Source organism: Tiliqua scincoides, chromosome 3 (genome assembly GCF_035046505.1).
Source record: "Tiliqua scincoides isolate rTilSci1 chromosome 3, rTilSci1.hap2, whole genome shotgun sequence".
NCBI lineage: Eukaryota > Metazoa > Chordata > Lepidosauria > Squamata > Scincidae > Tiliqua > Tiliqua scincoides.
This window is the reverse complement of record NC_089823.1, coordinates 44,143,646-44,158,314: the sequence shown is the minus strand read 5'-3', so window position 1 is coordinate 44,158,314 and position 14,669 is coordinate 44,143,646. Positions and strand designations below refer to the sequence as shown.

Below are 14,669 nucleotides of genomic sequence, written 5' to 3'. Positions count from 1 at the left end.
TGTGATATAATCAACACTATGTTTTTTTCCACTTTTCACTCAGCTTATTGCCTTTTTAGAGCCTTTCAAATATATTTACACACATTTGAGAAGTCTGTGGAATTCCCGGGAGGAATTTGGATTGTCCAGTAGATTAGAGACTGGTTGTATTTAGGAAGGACACTGGGCCAGACTGAACATGTTGTGCAAGATCCTGTTTATGGATCACCTGTGATTTTTAAATATAATGAGCAGGTATGGAAATTTGGATCAGGAGAACTGTATGCTGGTGGGAGGATTACTCTCTCAGCTGTTATGAACCTGATCCAAGTCACCCCCTCTGTGCAATTAAATATATATTTTAAAAACAGAAGATACTGGTCACACAACTGCGTCAAGTCTAGTTTGGCTCTGAGTTACTGTGCATGGCACATCAGTAAAAATGCAGAATTTAGGCTACGCTGTGAGAATCTGTCCAGCTTTTAATAGATGCACATTGTGGGCTATAGTGGATACAACTATAGCGATGTGTAGTGATTGTTAAACTGTCATATTCCCCAAAGTTTCAAAACGACATACATTTTGGTGGAAATTATCCTTTGAATGGATGAGTTATAAATGAGCCCTAGTTTGCCCAAAATCAAAATTTCTTCAAGTAATACAAATCAATTAATGCGATATATGCCAAAATTTGCTGGCAACCCAAATCCTATGAGTGTTCAGAAATGTTTCACTAGTTTCAGTGAGAATTACAGGTGGTTATAAACAAGGCTGCACCCAAACTATATGCAGCTCCAGTTGCTTGCATCTTTTTCCCAGACTTTTTTTTTTTTTTAAACTAAAAGCAGTCTTGTGGGGCTGTGAATTTGGCAGAGGAATGATGGGCTTGGAAGTATAGAAATTGCTTAACTTTTCCCCCTAAAGTCAGTCTCTCTCTCTCTCTCTCTCTCTCTCTCTCTCTCTCTCTCTCTGCTTTTTGTGGAGAAAAAACGTCAAGGGGAAGATATGTGAATGCATGTTCCGTCTAGTTTGGCATCTGGGCTCCGGCACTCTCTCATTATGCTTCAAGACGAATTGACAGGCTGTAAAGGTGCAGTTAGATAGGATGGTGGGAGATGTGTTATTGGATGTCCCTAAGTTTTGTGGATGACAAATAGGTGCCTTTATATTTTATACTGCAGGGCAAATAGTAGTGTGGGAGTGAGGGGGGAGGAGCCGCTGCTCCCTGCACTGCAGTCCTACCCAGTCCCATTCTCTTTTAGCTTTGCCATTTTTAAAAATTGGGAGATCTAATTACAGATCTTTCACTGTCTTGTTTCATTGCTCTAAGTTGCTTATATCAAGTTATGACTTGATGTAGGGTCCTAAGCAGAAAGCACTCAGCCCCTGTTATGTGAGATACAATTTCAAAGGGCATTGGTGCAATAACAGAACACCTGTTTGGTGTTGAAATTTTGCGTGGGCTTGCTTCTGGGGCAGGTCAAGAATCCAATGTAAGATATTAATCATATTTACATACCTTCCTTTTAAAAAACAGAATTGTTTGTTGTGTCTACCCAAATGAATTGTGTCTTCCTGATATATTCTTGGTTGTAACAATCATATCTCAAACACTAGAGTGATACTGTTGACTGTAATGGAACCTCCTAGAAACTCACAGGTAGAGCAGGTGTTCTGGCAGCCAAAATTTTTCACTCTGCCAAAAAATTATCTATGCTAATGTGGTTTGGGATAATTGGAAAATATAACTTTGTGGGGGTTGATTGTGATATGAAGTTAGTACCGAGTTTCTTTTTGCACACACCACAGCAACACAATAATTGTACCAAGATTAGAAAATATTTAATACAACTTATAACCAAGTTTAAAATTGTTATATTCTGCATGTGTAGTAAATCTGTCTTGGAACCAACTATACATATAACGAACTGTAAAAGAATCAAGCTGTAAATGACTTGACTTTACATGTTATATTCATTTAGGGCAGGGGTTTCCAAATAAGAATAGGCCCTCAGTTTGGCTGTACTTGTCGTAAGAGGCGACTAAACAGCCACTGGGTAGATGGGACTCGATAGCCTGGGAAGGCAGCTCATCTGAGAGAAGGAAAACTCTGATTCCAAACCTCCACTGTCTTGTGGCTACATCCAGTTATGGAAAAGGCTTCAGGAGTCAACCTCGAGGCAAAATCCGGAGCCGGAGTCCCTGAGGCAGTTCATGGCTGAACACAGTCACGTTCTGGCAACTCCTGCGACGCCGCTGGAACCAACCGTATTGGCCTCTGCCTTTCCATTGGACCATTTCAGCGACGTGGAGAGGGGGGATTTGCTGCATGGGTAACAGCCTATCCTCCATACCTACTTTATCCAGGCTTCGCGCACTGGAGCGGACTCTGTTCCAGAACCACCATTCAGAGCGTGACACCATAGTCTTCCGAGACTGAAGGATGCCAACTTAAAATTGCGATGCCTTAGGGCATCATGGCACACTCACAGGGGTGCCATGGGATGTTCCTGGTGGCCCCACCTACCTGGTCCCCTGGGCACCACCATCTTGGATCTCATGAAATCTGGCGAGATTTGGGTGTTGACATCTTGGATCTTGCAAGATTTCATGAGATCCAAGATGGCAGTGCCTAGCTGAGCTGGGAAGAAGAGGCTGCAGGGGTATCGTGACCCAGTTAAGTTTGGGAACCGCTGATTTAAGGTATTATGTTTAATAATGATTTATTATAATCACACACATCTCTTACCCTTCTGGTTACAAGCCTGGTTGAGCAAGCAGATGCCTTAGCAAATGGTGCTATTGTTCTGGCCTTAAGCAGCATCTAAAAGTAATACCAGCACCTGCCTTCAAGTTATGCCCAACGGAAGGACACAAAGAACAGGATGGAATGGCAGCCCATAATAATATTGTTTTATTTGTTTGCTCTATGGCATTTTCTGTGCAATGAGTCAAAACATGTCTCAACTGCAAACTGAACTTTGCGTGATGTTCCTGCACGTCCATTTTTTTCAATGTCAATATTGTAATAGTTTATCTAGATGTAATAAGTATGTGTGTAGTATAGGTTGACATTAGGACTTGGCCAGATCAGAGATGCTCTTGAGGATCTTTGCCAGTGGAAAATCACAGTGAACTCCTGCCTCCACTGCCTGCTGTCCTGGCTTCCTTTGTGATGGTGGGTGGCAACATGGATGCCTCCTATCCACAATGGCCACCATTTTAAAATGTCCATGCCTCCTCCTCTTCTGCTGCTATGAACCAATGCAAGCCTGCATACTGGGTAGCAGCAGAGAGTGGAGGGAGGGGAGAATGCAAGTGGCAGTCACAGGGCTTTTTGGCCTTCCCCTGTCTAAACATTGGGTTAATGTACTAAACTTGTAACTATTACATACCCACAAAAAGAATCTAGGTGCTTTATTTTCTCTAGTGCTCAACCATGTAATAGTCTTGTTCCTGTGTCTGTCTCAACAGTTTTGAGGAGCTTGGCTAGGACAGGTGCAACTATTTTAAATTAGCTGTAAATAATTTTTTAGTTGAATGGAACTGTTCATACTTTTCTCTCACTGGGTTATAGTACCCCCCCCCCCCCCAGCCTGCTTGCAGACTTCTGGTTTTTAACAACTGATGTTGGCATCCTTCAGTCTCGGAAGACTATGGTATTGTGCTCTGAATGGTGGTTCTGGAACAGAGTGTCCTCTCCAGTGCGCGAAGCCTGGGTAAAGTAGATATGGAGGATAGACTGTGACCCATGCAGCAAATCCCCCCTCTCCATGTCGCTGAAATGGTCCAATGGAAAGGCAGAGGCCAATACGGTTGGTTCCAGCGGCGTCGCAGGAGTTGCCAGAACATGACTTCGTTCAGCCATGAACTGTTCCAGGGACTTTGGCTCCAGATTTTGCCTCGAGGTTGACTCCTAAAGCCTTTTCCATAACTGGATGTAGCCACAAGGCAGTGGTTTGGGATCAGAGTTTTCCTTCTCTCAGATGAGCTGCCTTCCCAGGCTGACGAGTCCCATCTACCTGGTGGCTGTCTAGTCGCCTCTTAGGACAAGTACAGCCAAACTGAGGGCCTATTCTTATCCCTAGCCCCCAGGGGATTTTAATAACTATATGGCAGGTAAAACTTCAAAAAGATGCAGAATGGCCCAGCATCATGCAAGAGCTGTGATGGTTTCAAGAAGACCTGAAAATGGTTTAGGAAACTATTCTTCAGATGTATGGAAGAAGCAGGCCTTTTGTTCTCAAAGAGCTTTTAATGATGCTCAAAGCACAATAAACAGACCTTATTTTATGAAACAATAATCCCTATAATGTTAATAATTATATGTTGAGACTAGATAAGCTGCTGAAAAGTCTGTGACCAGCTGAATTTTTGCACATCATACAGTGATTGGAAGCAGAACAGCACTGCAACCAAAAGAGTTCAACAAAGAGTGCTGTGGCACTTTAAACACTATAGATTTACAGTGCAATCCAATGTACGTTTACTGAGATGTATGCCCCATTGGGTTCAATAGGACATACAACTAGCCTGGCTGGACCAGGCCAAAGGCCTCACCACTCCAGCTTCCTGCATCTCACAGTGGCCCACCAGAGGCTTCAGGGAACACACAAGACAACCAAGATACCCACATCTTGTTGGCACTCCCTTGCACCTGACATTCTGAAGTAGCCTACTTCTAAAACCAGGCGGCTGCACATACCCATCCTGGCTTGTAACCTGTGATGGCGCTTTCCTCTAGAAGTATGTCCAATCCCCTTTTAAAGGCATCTAGGCCAGATGCCATCACCACATACTGTGGCAAGGAGTTCCATGGACTAACTACATGCTGGGAAAATATTTTCTTTTGTCTGTCCTAACTCTCAACTTTAGCAGGTATCCCTTGGTTCTGGTGTTGTGGGAGAGGCAGAAGAGCGTGTCTTTATCCACCCCCTGCTGTGTGTTGTATGTCTCAAACATGTGTCTCCTCCAGACTTTTTTTGAGGCTAAAGAGCTCCTACCACGTTCCCTTCCTCCGAAGGGAGATGCCCCCAGCAGCCCGGTCATCATTTGGGTCTCTGTCTTCCCAGGAAAGTGCACGCAGTGGCTGCGGCCTTAGTGGGGGCCAAGAACCCAACCCGAGCCGCATTTACCTGGGAGTAAGTCCCACTGACCCTCATGGGGCTTACTTCTGCGTGGACCTGCCTGGGATTGGGCTCTAAGACTTCGTGGGCTGAAGGCCCTGTGAGCCCGGTGCTATGCCTGTCTACTCAGAAGTAAGTCCCATTATGGTCAACGGGGTTTACTCCCAGGGTTGCAGCCTCGCACGTCAACGAGAGGGCCGTGCAGCGCGAGGGGACCCCAGCCTGCCTGCCCGCCTGCGCCGCGCAAGCCCTGCAGCTGACTCCGCACTGATTGGCGCAGAGAGCGCCCCGCCCGGCCGCTTCGGGAGGCGGGCGAAAGCAGCAACAAGTCCTGCTCGTCCGCCGAGTGGGGCCAGAGGGAAGACCCTCCCCTTTCCACGCCTTGCAGGAAGCGCCTGGTCCCTGCTCGTGCTGCAGCCCACGTGCGGAGCTTCGCCAGGTGGGTCTGCGAGGTGCGCCCCTCCAGGGGCCGGGCGCGCCTTGGCTGCCGGCAGCCCTCCCCGCCCCGCCCCGCCCCCGGGGGTCAGAGCAGGACCTGGGCAGCGCAAAGGCCGCGCAGCGCAGCCCGGAGCCGCGAGTGGGGGGCAGCTGCAGCAGCACCCCTTTCCAGCCTCCGCGTGGGGGGCCTCGCATGCCCATGAACTCCCCTCCTGGCGCCGTCTGCGCTGCCCACCACGCGCCCCCTGCTCCAGAGTGCACTAGAGCCCCCCTGCTACTCTGGTCCAGCAGCGACCCAAATGCCTGCTGGGCACCTCCCTTGGGGCTCCTCCGTCTAGAAAAAAGGTGCCTGGCGGAGGCGCACGATTGAAATGCACACAGTTATGCAGGGGATGCTCTTTTCCCCGCCACACAACACCAGAACCAATGAATGCTGGGAGAGTTAGGGCAGACAAAGGGAAATATTTCTTGACCCAGTGTGAGATGAGTCTGTGGAACTCCTTGCCACAGGATGTGGTGATGGCATCTGGCGTGGACAAACTTCTAGAGGAAAACTCAGTCACAGGTTACAAGCCAGGATGGGTGTGTGCAAGCTCCTGATTTTGGCTACCTCAGAATGCCAAATGCAAGGGAGTGGCAACAGGATGCGGGTATCTTGGTTGTCTTGTGTGCTCCCTGAAACCTCTGGTGGGCTACTATGAGATACTAGGGTGGCCTTTGGCCTGATCTAGCCGGGCTGTTCTTATGTTCTTACGTACGCTAGGCTTCTTGTTATGACAAATAATAGTGTTGTGGGCCATTTATTTGAGACATACAGGGGGTAGTTACGGGAAGCTGGACTAGATGGGTCTTTGGCCTGATACCAGGATACCTTTTGTTTCTAGGGCTGTGCTTTATGCTATATAGGGAAGCACCCTGGTTCAGCCCCTCGAAATATCTTTTGGATAAGAGTCTTCAATAGACTGTAGGATGGACAATACTTCTGTGAGATTTGCTGATTTGTGTGTGTGGGAGAAATGAAGAGATGCCATTGGGAAATACAACCTTTCATGGTGGAGGGAATTTACCTTTTGGTACTGTGGCCTCCCAGCAAGGGCTTTCCAGATAACAGCTCCTTTGCTTCCTGAATACAAGTGGTTGCAATCTATTAACTTCATAATGAACAATGATTTAGGTTTCTATGGAGAATTTCAGGACTGTTTAGGTATTTGTGTCGATCCATACAAGTTTTTTTATGCATCCTCTGTTCTTGCGCTAAAAAACCCAGAATTTGCTCTGTCTTTTATTTATGAACTTCTGTATTACCTCAGAAGCTTCTGTTATGTGTCAGTATCCTGAAGAAACTATCCTTCATGTGCGGTAGCCATCAGTTTGTTCTTTCTCTCCCACACTAACCAATAAACCAAGACTTTAGCTTTGGCCCACGTTGTTGTGCCATGAACCTGATCCCAAAGTATGTGAAAGTCAAGGGGCTCAGATGATTCTGGGTAATCAATCCCTCAGATAAGTCTGGGTTAACACTTGCAGGTTATAAAAAGAGAGGGAAATTTTCCTGAATTTGCCATCTTCTGTTTGATTTCCCTTGGACCTGGATGGTGGCAGTGATCTACTATCCTGGTTGAAATCTACTACAGGATGAGATGGTCTGGAAGTGGATTGTGGTTGTGCACCTGGCTGCACTTGGCTATTTGTGACCACAGATCTTAACTCCAGCAGAGGCTCATTAGGTTTGTTTGGAAAGAGAGCCTTGTATAAGTGCTCTATTTCCATCTCCAGTCTGGTAATTTATATAGAGCCATGAATGTTCATGTTACTTTACACAGAACAAGAGACTTGAACCCTGCTTTGAAGGACTTGCTGTCAAGATAGACACAAAGCAAAAAACAAAAGCAGAGGATGGAAATTGAGACCTGGATAAGGAGGGGAAGCCCATGCAGTTGTTTACTTGAGCTTAGTTAAAATATGGAAAGAATAAACATACATACAGGATTTTTTTTTAAAGGATTACTGAGATCATTTGTACAGATCATGTGTACAGAGTGCTTTGGGCTGCATTCCTAAACATGCTAGAGAGACAGCCCCACTGAACACAGTGGAACCTACTTTGAAGGAAACACACACACTTACTCTTGAATACTCAGAAATGCCATAAAAATGCAAAGACTGAAGTGCTGCTATTTTTGGAAAGGGTTGTTTATATTTCATAATGCAGATTTTCTTTTGAAAATGTTGGTCGCTGCTTACTTTCAAAAATCCAGTTTCCAGAGATGAACACTGCAGATGTACAATACCTTTTATTGGTCAGTGTTCTGATCTGGCAGCTCTAAAATATATAAAGGGGAACAAAATTCTTGCATGCTTTTTTCTTCACCATTTCACATCTGCATCTGTTGGTGTCTCTTAGCACAGTTTTCCTGTACCTGTAAGTAGGTTTAAATGGGGGGGGGGTTTTGAGGGCATAAAGTGGTCTCTATTAAAATATTTAGTTTTCAGATGTAGCAGACAGGAAAGGGAACTAATGTTTTATGAATTACTTTCCGACCCAGGGGGTCTGCACAAGTTGTTAAATGGCATGATGGTGACGTGTGCCTAATATCCTTGAGGTCCTTGTTTTAAAAATAAGTACTCTCAAAATGTTTTACATGATGTGTTTCTGTGGCACTGTTAATGCATCTTTGTTGGGTGAAACCAGCTGCTAACAGAGCGTTCTCCTTACAGAGAGAATGGGTAGGTGGATTGAGGACACCAAGCAGTTGCTATTGTTGCAGTAAATGCCATAGGCTCTAAGAGAACCAGAAAGAACAGTGTCTTAAAAGCTTTACTGCAAAACCAATATGTGTATGATCTGAAGATAGAGCTTGAGGAGCTGAAGTGACTCTGCTGAGATGCAGTTTTAGTTTTCCCAGACATCCCCTCTCAAACTTAGAATAGAAGTGGGTGTGTAACAGAAAAAAGGTCTGTGGACTCAAAAGTAGTCAAGCAGCAGTAAACCATTTAAGGCGTATTCAGACATGCATGTGCATTGCTCAGTGTCTCATCTTTCTGCATTTTTTTAATGTTGGGGAGAATGACTGGAGGAAGCAAGTCCTGCTACTCTTCCCTCCCTCCTCATGTGTTTATCTGAAACAAGATACTGTTGGCTAACTATGTAGTGAAACTGAACTGCACTTCAGTCTTAGACACAAATACTGTATTTGGAGTTCCATTTTTCCTGAAATGCATTTGGGGTTTTGGCTGTGCAGCGCATGTGTGTTCACTTGAAAGTAAGCCTTGCTGAATTCGGTTGGACCTACTGTCTAGACATCATGCATAGGACCATAATAAATACTGGCCATTAATTAGTTAATATGCATAGTTAATGCAGCCTGATCCTAAGCAGGCTTATACACAAGTAATCCCAAAATAGTTTGCATCCTTTGAAAGCCTGCTTTGGAGTATAAAAACAAAGGGTTTTATGTTATCTTAAAGGCTGGCAGGCTGCAGTCCTGTACAGACTCTCCTGGGAATAAGTCTTGCTAAATCCAATGAGACTTACTTCTGAGTACATATGTATAGGATTGTTCTGTAATTGCATAAGAATCAAACTAAAAGTTTTTTTAAAACAATAAATAGCATGGGGTTAACACTCTCTCTCTCTCTCAGACTAGAAACTGCAGTGGGAGTTAAGTGCTAAAGTCTCCCTACTCCATATTGTGTTTTCTGGCTGATTTATAATTCCCCCTCCTCCAGTCTATTTCATTTGCAGAAATAGAAAAGAATTAATAAATTGAATTCATTGTTTTGTGCCTGCATCTCATTTGATCTTAAGCCTTCTTAGACTACAGTATACTTACTCAGATGCATGAAGTGTTTTCTTCATCACTGAAAACATGTAAAGAGTAGGGCTGAATGACCATGAAATTCAGTAGGGCTGAATGACCATGAAGTTATGGATTGTAAAAGGTTACAGGATAGTTTTAAATGGAATCTGTGTGTGAATGACACACCCACTCCATCTGTGTCAACCTAGGAAAATGCATCATGTGTCTGAGAATTGGAACTGTAATCTATTAAAGCTTATGCTTCTGTTAGTCTTAAAGTGCCAAAAAACCTGTTGTTTTTATTGCAACAGACATGGCTTCTCCTCTGGAAATGGTTAGTTTGTACTGCTGAACTTGATGGGGCTTATCTCTCAGTAAACATGTAGTGGGTGGGGGACAGTGCAATCTTACACATGCCTTCTATGAAATAAGGCCTTTTCAGTTCAGTGCAGTTGACCATCAGGTAAGTGTGGCTAGAATGGCAACCTTAATTTTTTACTTACACAGGATCATGCCCAAGAAAGGAGGAAGACGGACTGGAACAGAGAAGGAACAATATATACCATGCAAACAAGCAAAACTGGAAATATACTACCCTTTGTTTCTGAAGAGTGATGGCCACCCAGAGAGTGTGTTTGAAGGTTTGATCTTTCCTATAAAACAAGATGAATTTTTCAGAGACTACTGGGAGCAGAAGCCACTGCTTCTTCAAAGAGATGACCCTGGCGTGGCATCATACTACCAGTCTCTGTTTCAATTAGCTGATCTAAAAGAGTTGGTCAATAAGGGCTTGTATTATGGAAGGGACATTAATATTTGCAGATGTGTGAATGGGAGAAAAAAGATTTTTAACAAAGACGGTAAAGTCAACTATGTGCAGTTGAAGAAAGACTTTGATCAGAAAAAGACTACAATACAATTTCACCAGCCTCAGAGATTTAAGGTAAGACTCAGAAGATGTTTGAAGTCTCTGGTTGCATTAGCAGTTGCAGTTCTTGACTGATGCAGACATGTAATTAATTAGGAGTTTACGCAGTAGACCGTGGGACAGAGCATGGCTGGCCCTCCTCCTGGGCTCAGTGTTATGTGCGGCTGACACCACTTTGGAGTGGCAATAGTTTAGGAGCACTTTTAAACTAAGAAGACACTAGTTGCTCAGTTTCTATATTGTATTCCATTGATTTAGTCGTAGTGGATACACCAGAATATGATATTATGTGCATTCGTTTATTGATAGGCTTTGACTCATTGAACTATGCAGTATCAACATAATCTTGTAATGCAGCATTTCTGCAGACCAGCTGTTCCCAAATTGTGGTTCTGTAGACAACCAGTGGGTCACAACCCAATTTGTGGTGGTTCACAAAACTGACAGGGTAGATTAAGCTATGTCAGAGGCTCTCAAACTGCGACGTTGCAATGGCCCAGCCTGAGGACCTTTGTCTTTGCCCCTTTAAAGAGGCAGGGAGGGGAAAATACAGTGACATAATCCCTGGGATAGTGCCACTGGCAGGGGTGCAAGGGACTTTCTTTCACTTACTTGGATGTAGGAGCAGCCTCCTGGGAGTGCGGGAGCCCCGCAGAAGCCTCTGCAGGGCTCCCAAAGCTGCGGAGAATGTCGAAATAACACTTGCGACCCAATTCTAGTTTGTGATTGTGAAACTGGAAGTGGATTGTGATCGTTATTTTGACATTCTCCACAGCTTTGGGAGTCCTGCAAAGGCTCCATACCCCCGGGAGGCTGTTGCTGCATCCAAGTAAGTGAAAGAAAGCCTCTTGCGCCCCTGGTAGTGGCGCAGTCCTGGGGATCGCATTGCTGCATTTCCCTCTCCCCTGCAACGACTTTTTGCAGCTCCCAAACTCTGGAAGAGTTTGAGAACCACAGGGCTATGTGAATCAAGGGTTAAACAAGCTGCTGCTTGAAAGGAGCACTGCTGCCCTGTCATAGTCACAGAGGCTTGAGTGGTTGGAGAAGTCAAACTTTTTTTTTTTAGGTGGGGTCCTGATGCTAAAAGTTTGGGAACCACTGCGATAGACAAATTTTTATGTTATGTAGAATTATCTACACTGCAGAATTTTGAGATATTGACCTAAAGCAAGGGTGGCCAGCCTTTCAACTTTAGGGCTCCTGGACCTTTAAAAATAGTGTCAAAGAGGAAATTTGTTGGAGATGACAAGCTGCACCTGCTGAAATTCCTTGCTCTACACAGGGGGTGCCCAAACCCCGGCCCTGGGGCCAGTTGCGGCCTGTGAGGACTCCCAATGCGGCCCTCAGGGAGACCCCAGCCTCCAGTGAGCTTCTGGCCCTCTGGAAACTTACTGGAGCCCGCACTGGCCTGATGCAACAACTCTCAGCATGAGGACGACTGTTTGACCTCTCACGTTAGCTGTGGGATAAGGGCTCCCTCCACTGCTTGCTGTTTCATGTCTGTGATGCAGTACCGGCAGCAAAGGAAAGGCCAGCCTTGCTTTGTGCAAGGCCTTTTATAGGCCTTGAGCTATTGCAAGACCTTCATTCATTCATATAAGTTCATCTTTAATATATTTATTTATGTAAAATTATGTAAATTTACTCAAATTTTAAATGTAAATTAATTATTTTCTTACCTGGCCCCTGACACAGTGTCAGAGAGATGATGTGGTCCTCCTGCGGAAAACTTTGGACACCCCTGCTCTACACAATTGTTAAAGGTTCAAGAGCCCTAAAGTTGAGAAGTTGACCACCCGTGACCTAAAGTTATTTTTAACTCACACCAAAATTAATAGCTATTCATTTTTCTATGTATTTTTTTGGATAGTTATGAGAGCTGTTTCAAACACTGTCTTGTATGCTGATGTGAATATTGTTGGACATCAGTATTTCATTTAATCTTGGATTGGCATTAGACATTTTGGAAAATAGTAAAGCGTGTACTGTACTGAACAGATCAGATGTATGTTTGTTGTGTTGTAAATGAACATTTAGAACACAAGAATGAATAGGTGGTCAGTATTTGTAGTGCAGAAGGAAGAATAATTCAGGATATCCTCTGAATTTTTGGAAGAAAAAGTCAACAAGAATTAATTGGAATATTGATCAGAAATTAGTACAGCTTCTTTTCTATATTTGTATGAAAGAATTTTTTCCAGAAGAAAGCATGCACAACTCATGATGAAAGCATAATTTTGAAAAGTTTGAATAAACTGACCTGCCTAAAGTGGAGAAGGAATGCTGTGGATTTACAATCACTTATGTCCATCTGTGATAACCGGTCTGATGATTTTGAGAGTATTGATGGCATCTTTTGCATTTCTACTCTCTTCTTCCAGAGATTGATTTGGTACAGCTTCAAAATTTGGGCTTAGTTTGCTCAAATAATGTAGCTATGTATATATTAGTATGGCACTAGGCATTCTTTCTGTGAGACTCCTTTCTGCACTTTTGTGCTTCTTTTCTACCACATTCTTTTGTGTTTTTGCTTTTTTTCCTACAGGTCTCCTGATGGTATATTTAACCCATTTCTGCCCAGCCCACAGGTGTACACATTTGATCTCTCTTTGCGTATATGCAACGTTAGGCAGAAATGGCTTAAAGTGATAATATGCATTTGGGACAATAGAATGCAAATACACTGGGGATGAGAGGAGACAGCAATGCTAAGGTACCTGTCCTACTTCTCCCATTCTTCCTTTTTGTTCTATTTTATTTTTTTAAAGGATGAATTCTGGAAGATCCAGGAGAAGTTGGAATGCTACTTTGGGTCATTGGTTGGATCTAATGTTTACATTACCCCTCCAGGGTCCCAAGGCTTGCCTCCGCACTACGATGATGTTGAAGTAAGAGAACTCACAATTGCCTATATGTTTCCTGATCACAATTGTTTTGAAATAAAGTGACTTTCTAGAAGTCATGTGTCCACACAATGACACATTATGTACAGGGGGATTCAGTTTCTAAAGTAAATCAATTATGCTGAGTCCTGTATTTGAATATGTGTTAGGTTCTAGGGATCTGTATTGAAGTCAAAATGTACTTAAGTTGAAACATCTGGTTCTTGCTGGTCTAGTGCTATCATGACTGCACTAAAGCACCACTGAAGGTCAAGCTGTGTCTGCACAAAACTGCCAACACATCTTTCCATAACTTGGACGTCCATAAGTTGGGAGGCCAGTTTACTTCCAGTGTTACAAGAATTATTGCCAAAAAGAGAGCTAGCTTGCAGCAACTGCTTGTTAGGTTAGGTAAAAGCCTGAAGAACTGTGGGGCTTTATGATGTTCATTGACTTGTGGTCCTTGCAGGTGTTTATCCTACAGCTGGAAGGAGAGAAGCACTGGAGGCTGTATAGACCTACTGTGCAATTGGCTCAAGAATACAATGCTGAACCTGAGGACCGGATTGGGACTCCAACACATGATTTCTTATTAAAGGTACTTGTGCCAAAAGCATCTCTTCTGTTCGGATTGTCTGAGTCATAGAGGAAGGTAGATTTCTTGTACCATCTAATTTAATTTGTTCAGTGCTGATGAAGAAATTTGCCTCTGAATCTTAAAAGAATGGATTAGTCACCTTACTTGACAGGGTTTATCCTTGCTTTCCAAAGAGGAAGCAGTTCTTAATTCCATGGGGAAAGTTTGATAGATGAGGTGCCACCACTGAGAATGCCCTGTTCTTGTCACCATCACCTCACTTCCATTAATTGCAACACAGCTAAAAGAGCTCTCTCTGATGATCTCAGATGGAGGGACGGATTATATGGAAGAAGGCAGTCCTTTGAAGTACCTTTGTTGCTTTTTTTATTCGTAAGAAGTAGCTTTTAGGTTGGTGTCCTTCTCCCAATTTTATGCAGAACTTGTACTGTAGGATTGCATGACATGGCAGAATTGTATAGTCAGCTGTTTGTTGGAAGAGAGTAATTTTTCTTCTATTTGCAAGCCCAGCAGTATAGCTCTTTAAAATTAATTATTTTAACCATCTAACCTCTTTTCTCCCTCTGTGTGTCCTTGCAGCCAGGAGATTTACTGTATTTCCCAAGGGGGACCATTCATCAAGCTGACACCCCTCCTGGGGTATCTCATTCTACTCATGTGACCATCAGCACGTATCAGAATAAGTAAGCATCCAGCATGGCCTTTGTGGTATTGTTTTCTTGCTGGTAGCTTTTATTTCTTCTTTGTCATGTTCTACCACCAGAAAGCTAGTTTTGGTGGCAGACCACAAAGATAGGATTGGGCCATTAGAGTGATAATTCAGGATGAGAACATAACTGGTACAACATTAAAGCAGTCTGAAGTAGCTGATGTTAGAGGTAGGATGTTGGGCTTAGATAGGCTTCAAGACAGTCATGA

At 43.7% G+C, this 14,669-nt stretch overlaps 1 protein-coding gene across 5 annotated transcripts in view; it reads left to right on the top strand.

The window, feature by feature from the left end:
- Positions 1–5,474: 5,474 nt before the first annotated feature.
- Positions 5,475–14,669, top strand: part of RIOX2 (ribosomal oxygenase 2) — an 82,909-nt gene continuing 73,714 nt past the window's right edge. For 4 of the 5 annotated variants that reach the window (XM_066619311.1, XM_066619310.1, XM_066619313.1 and 1 more), the window contains exons 1-5: positions 5,475–5,544; positions 9,851–10,286; positions 13,040–13,159; positions 13,623–13,751; positions 14,331–14,434. In XM_066619311.1, the coding sequence (XP_066475408.1) occupies positions 9,855–10,286; positions 13,040–13,159; positions 13,623–13,751; positions 14,331–14,434 (785 nt within the window). In that variant the 5' untranslated portion in view covers positions 5,475–5,544; positions 9,851–9,854. The remainder of the gene's footprint in view (positions 5,545–9,850; positions 10,287–13,039; positions 13,160–13,622; positions 13,752–14,330; positions 14,435–14,669) is intronic. The other variant, XM_066619312.1, reaches the window with a different exon arrangement.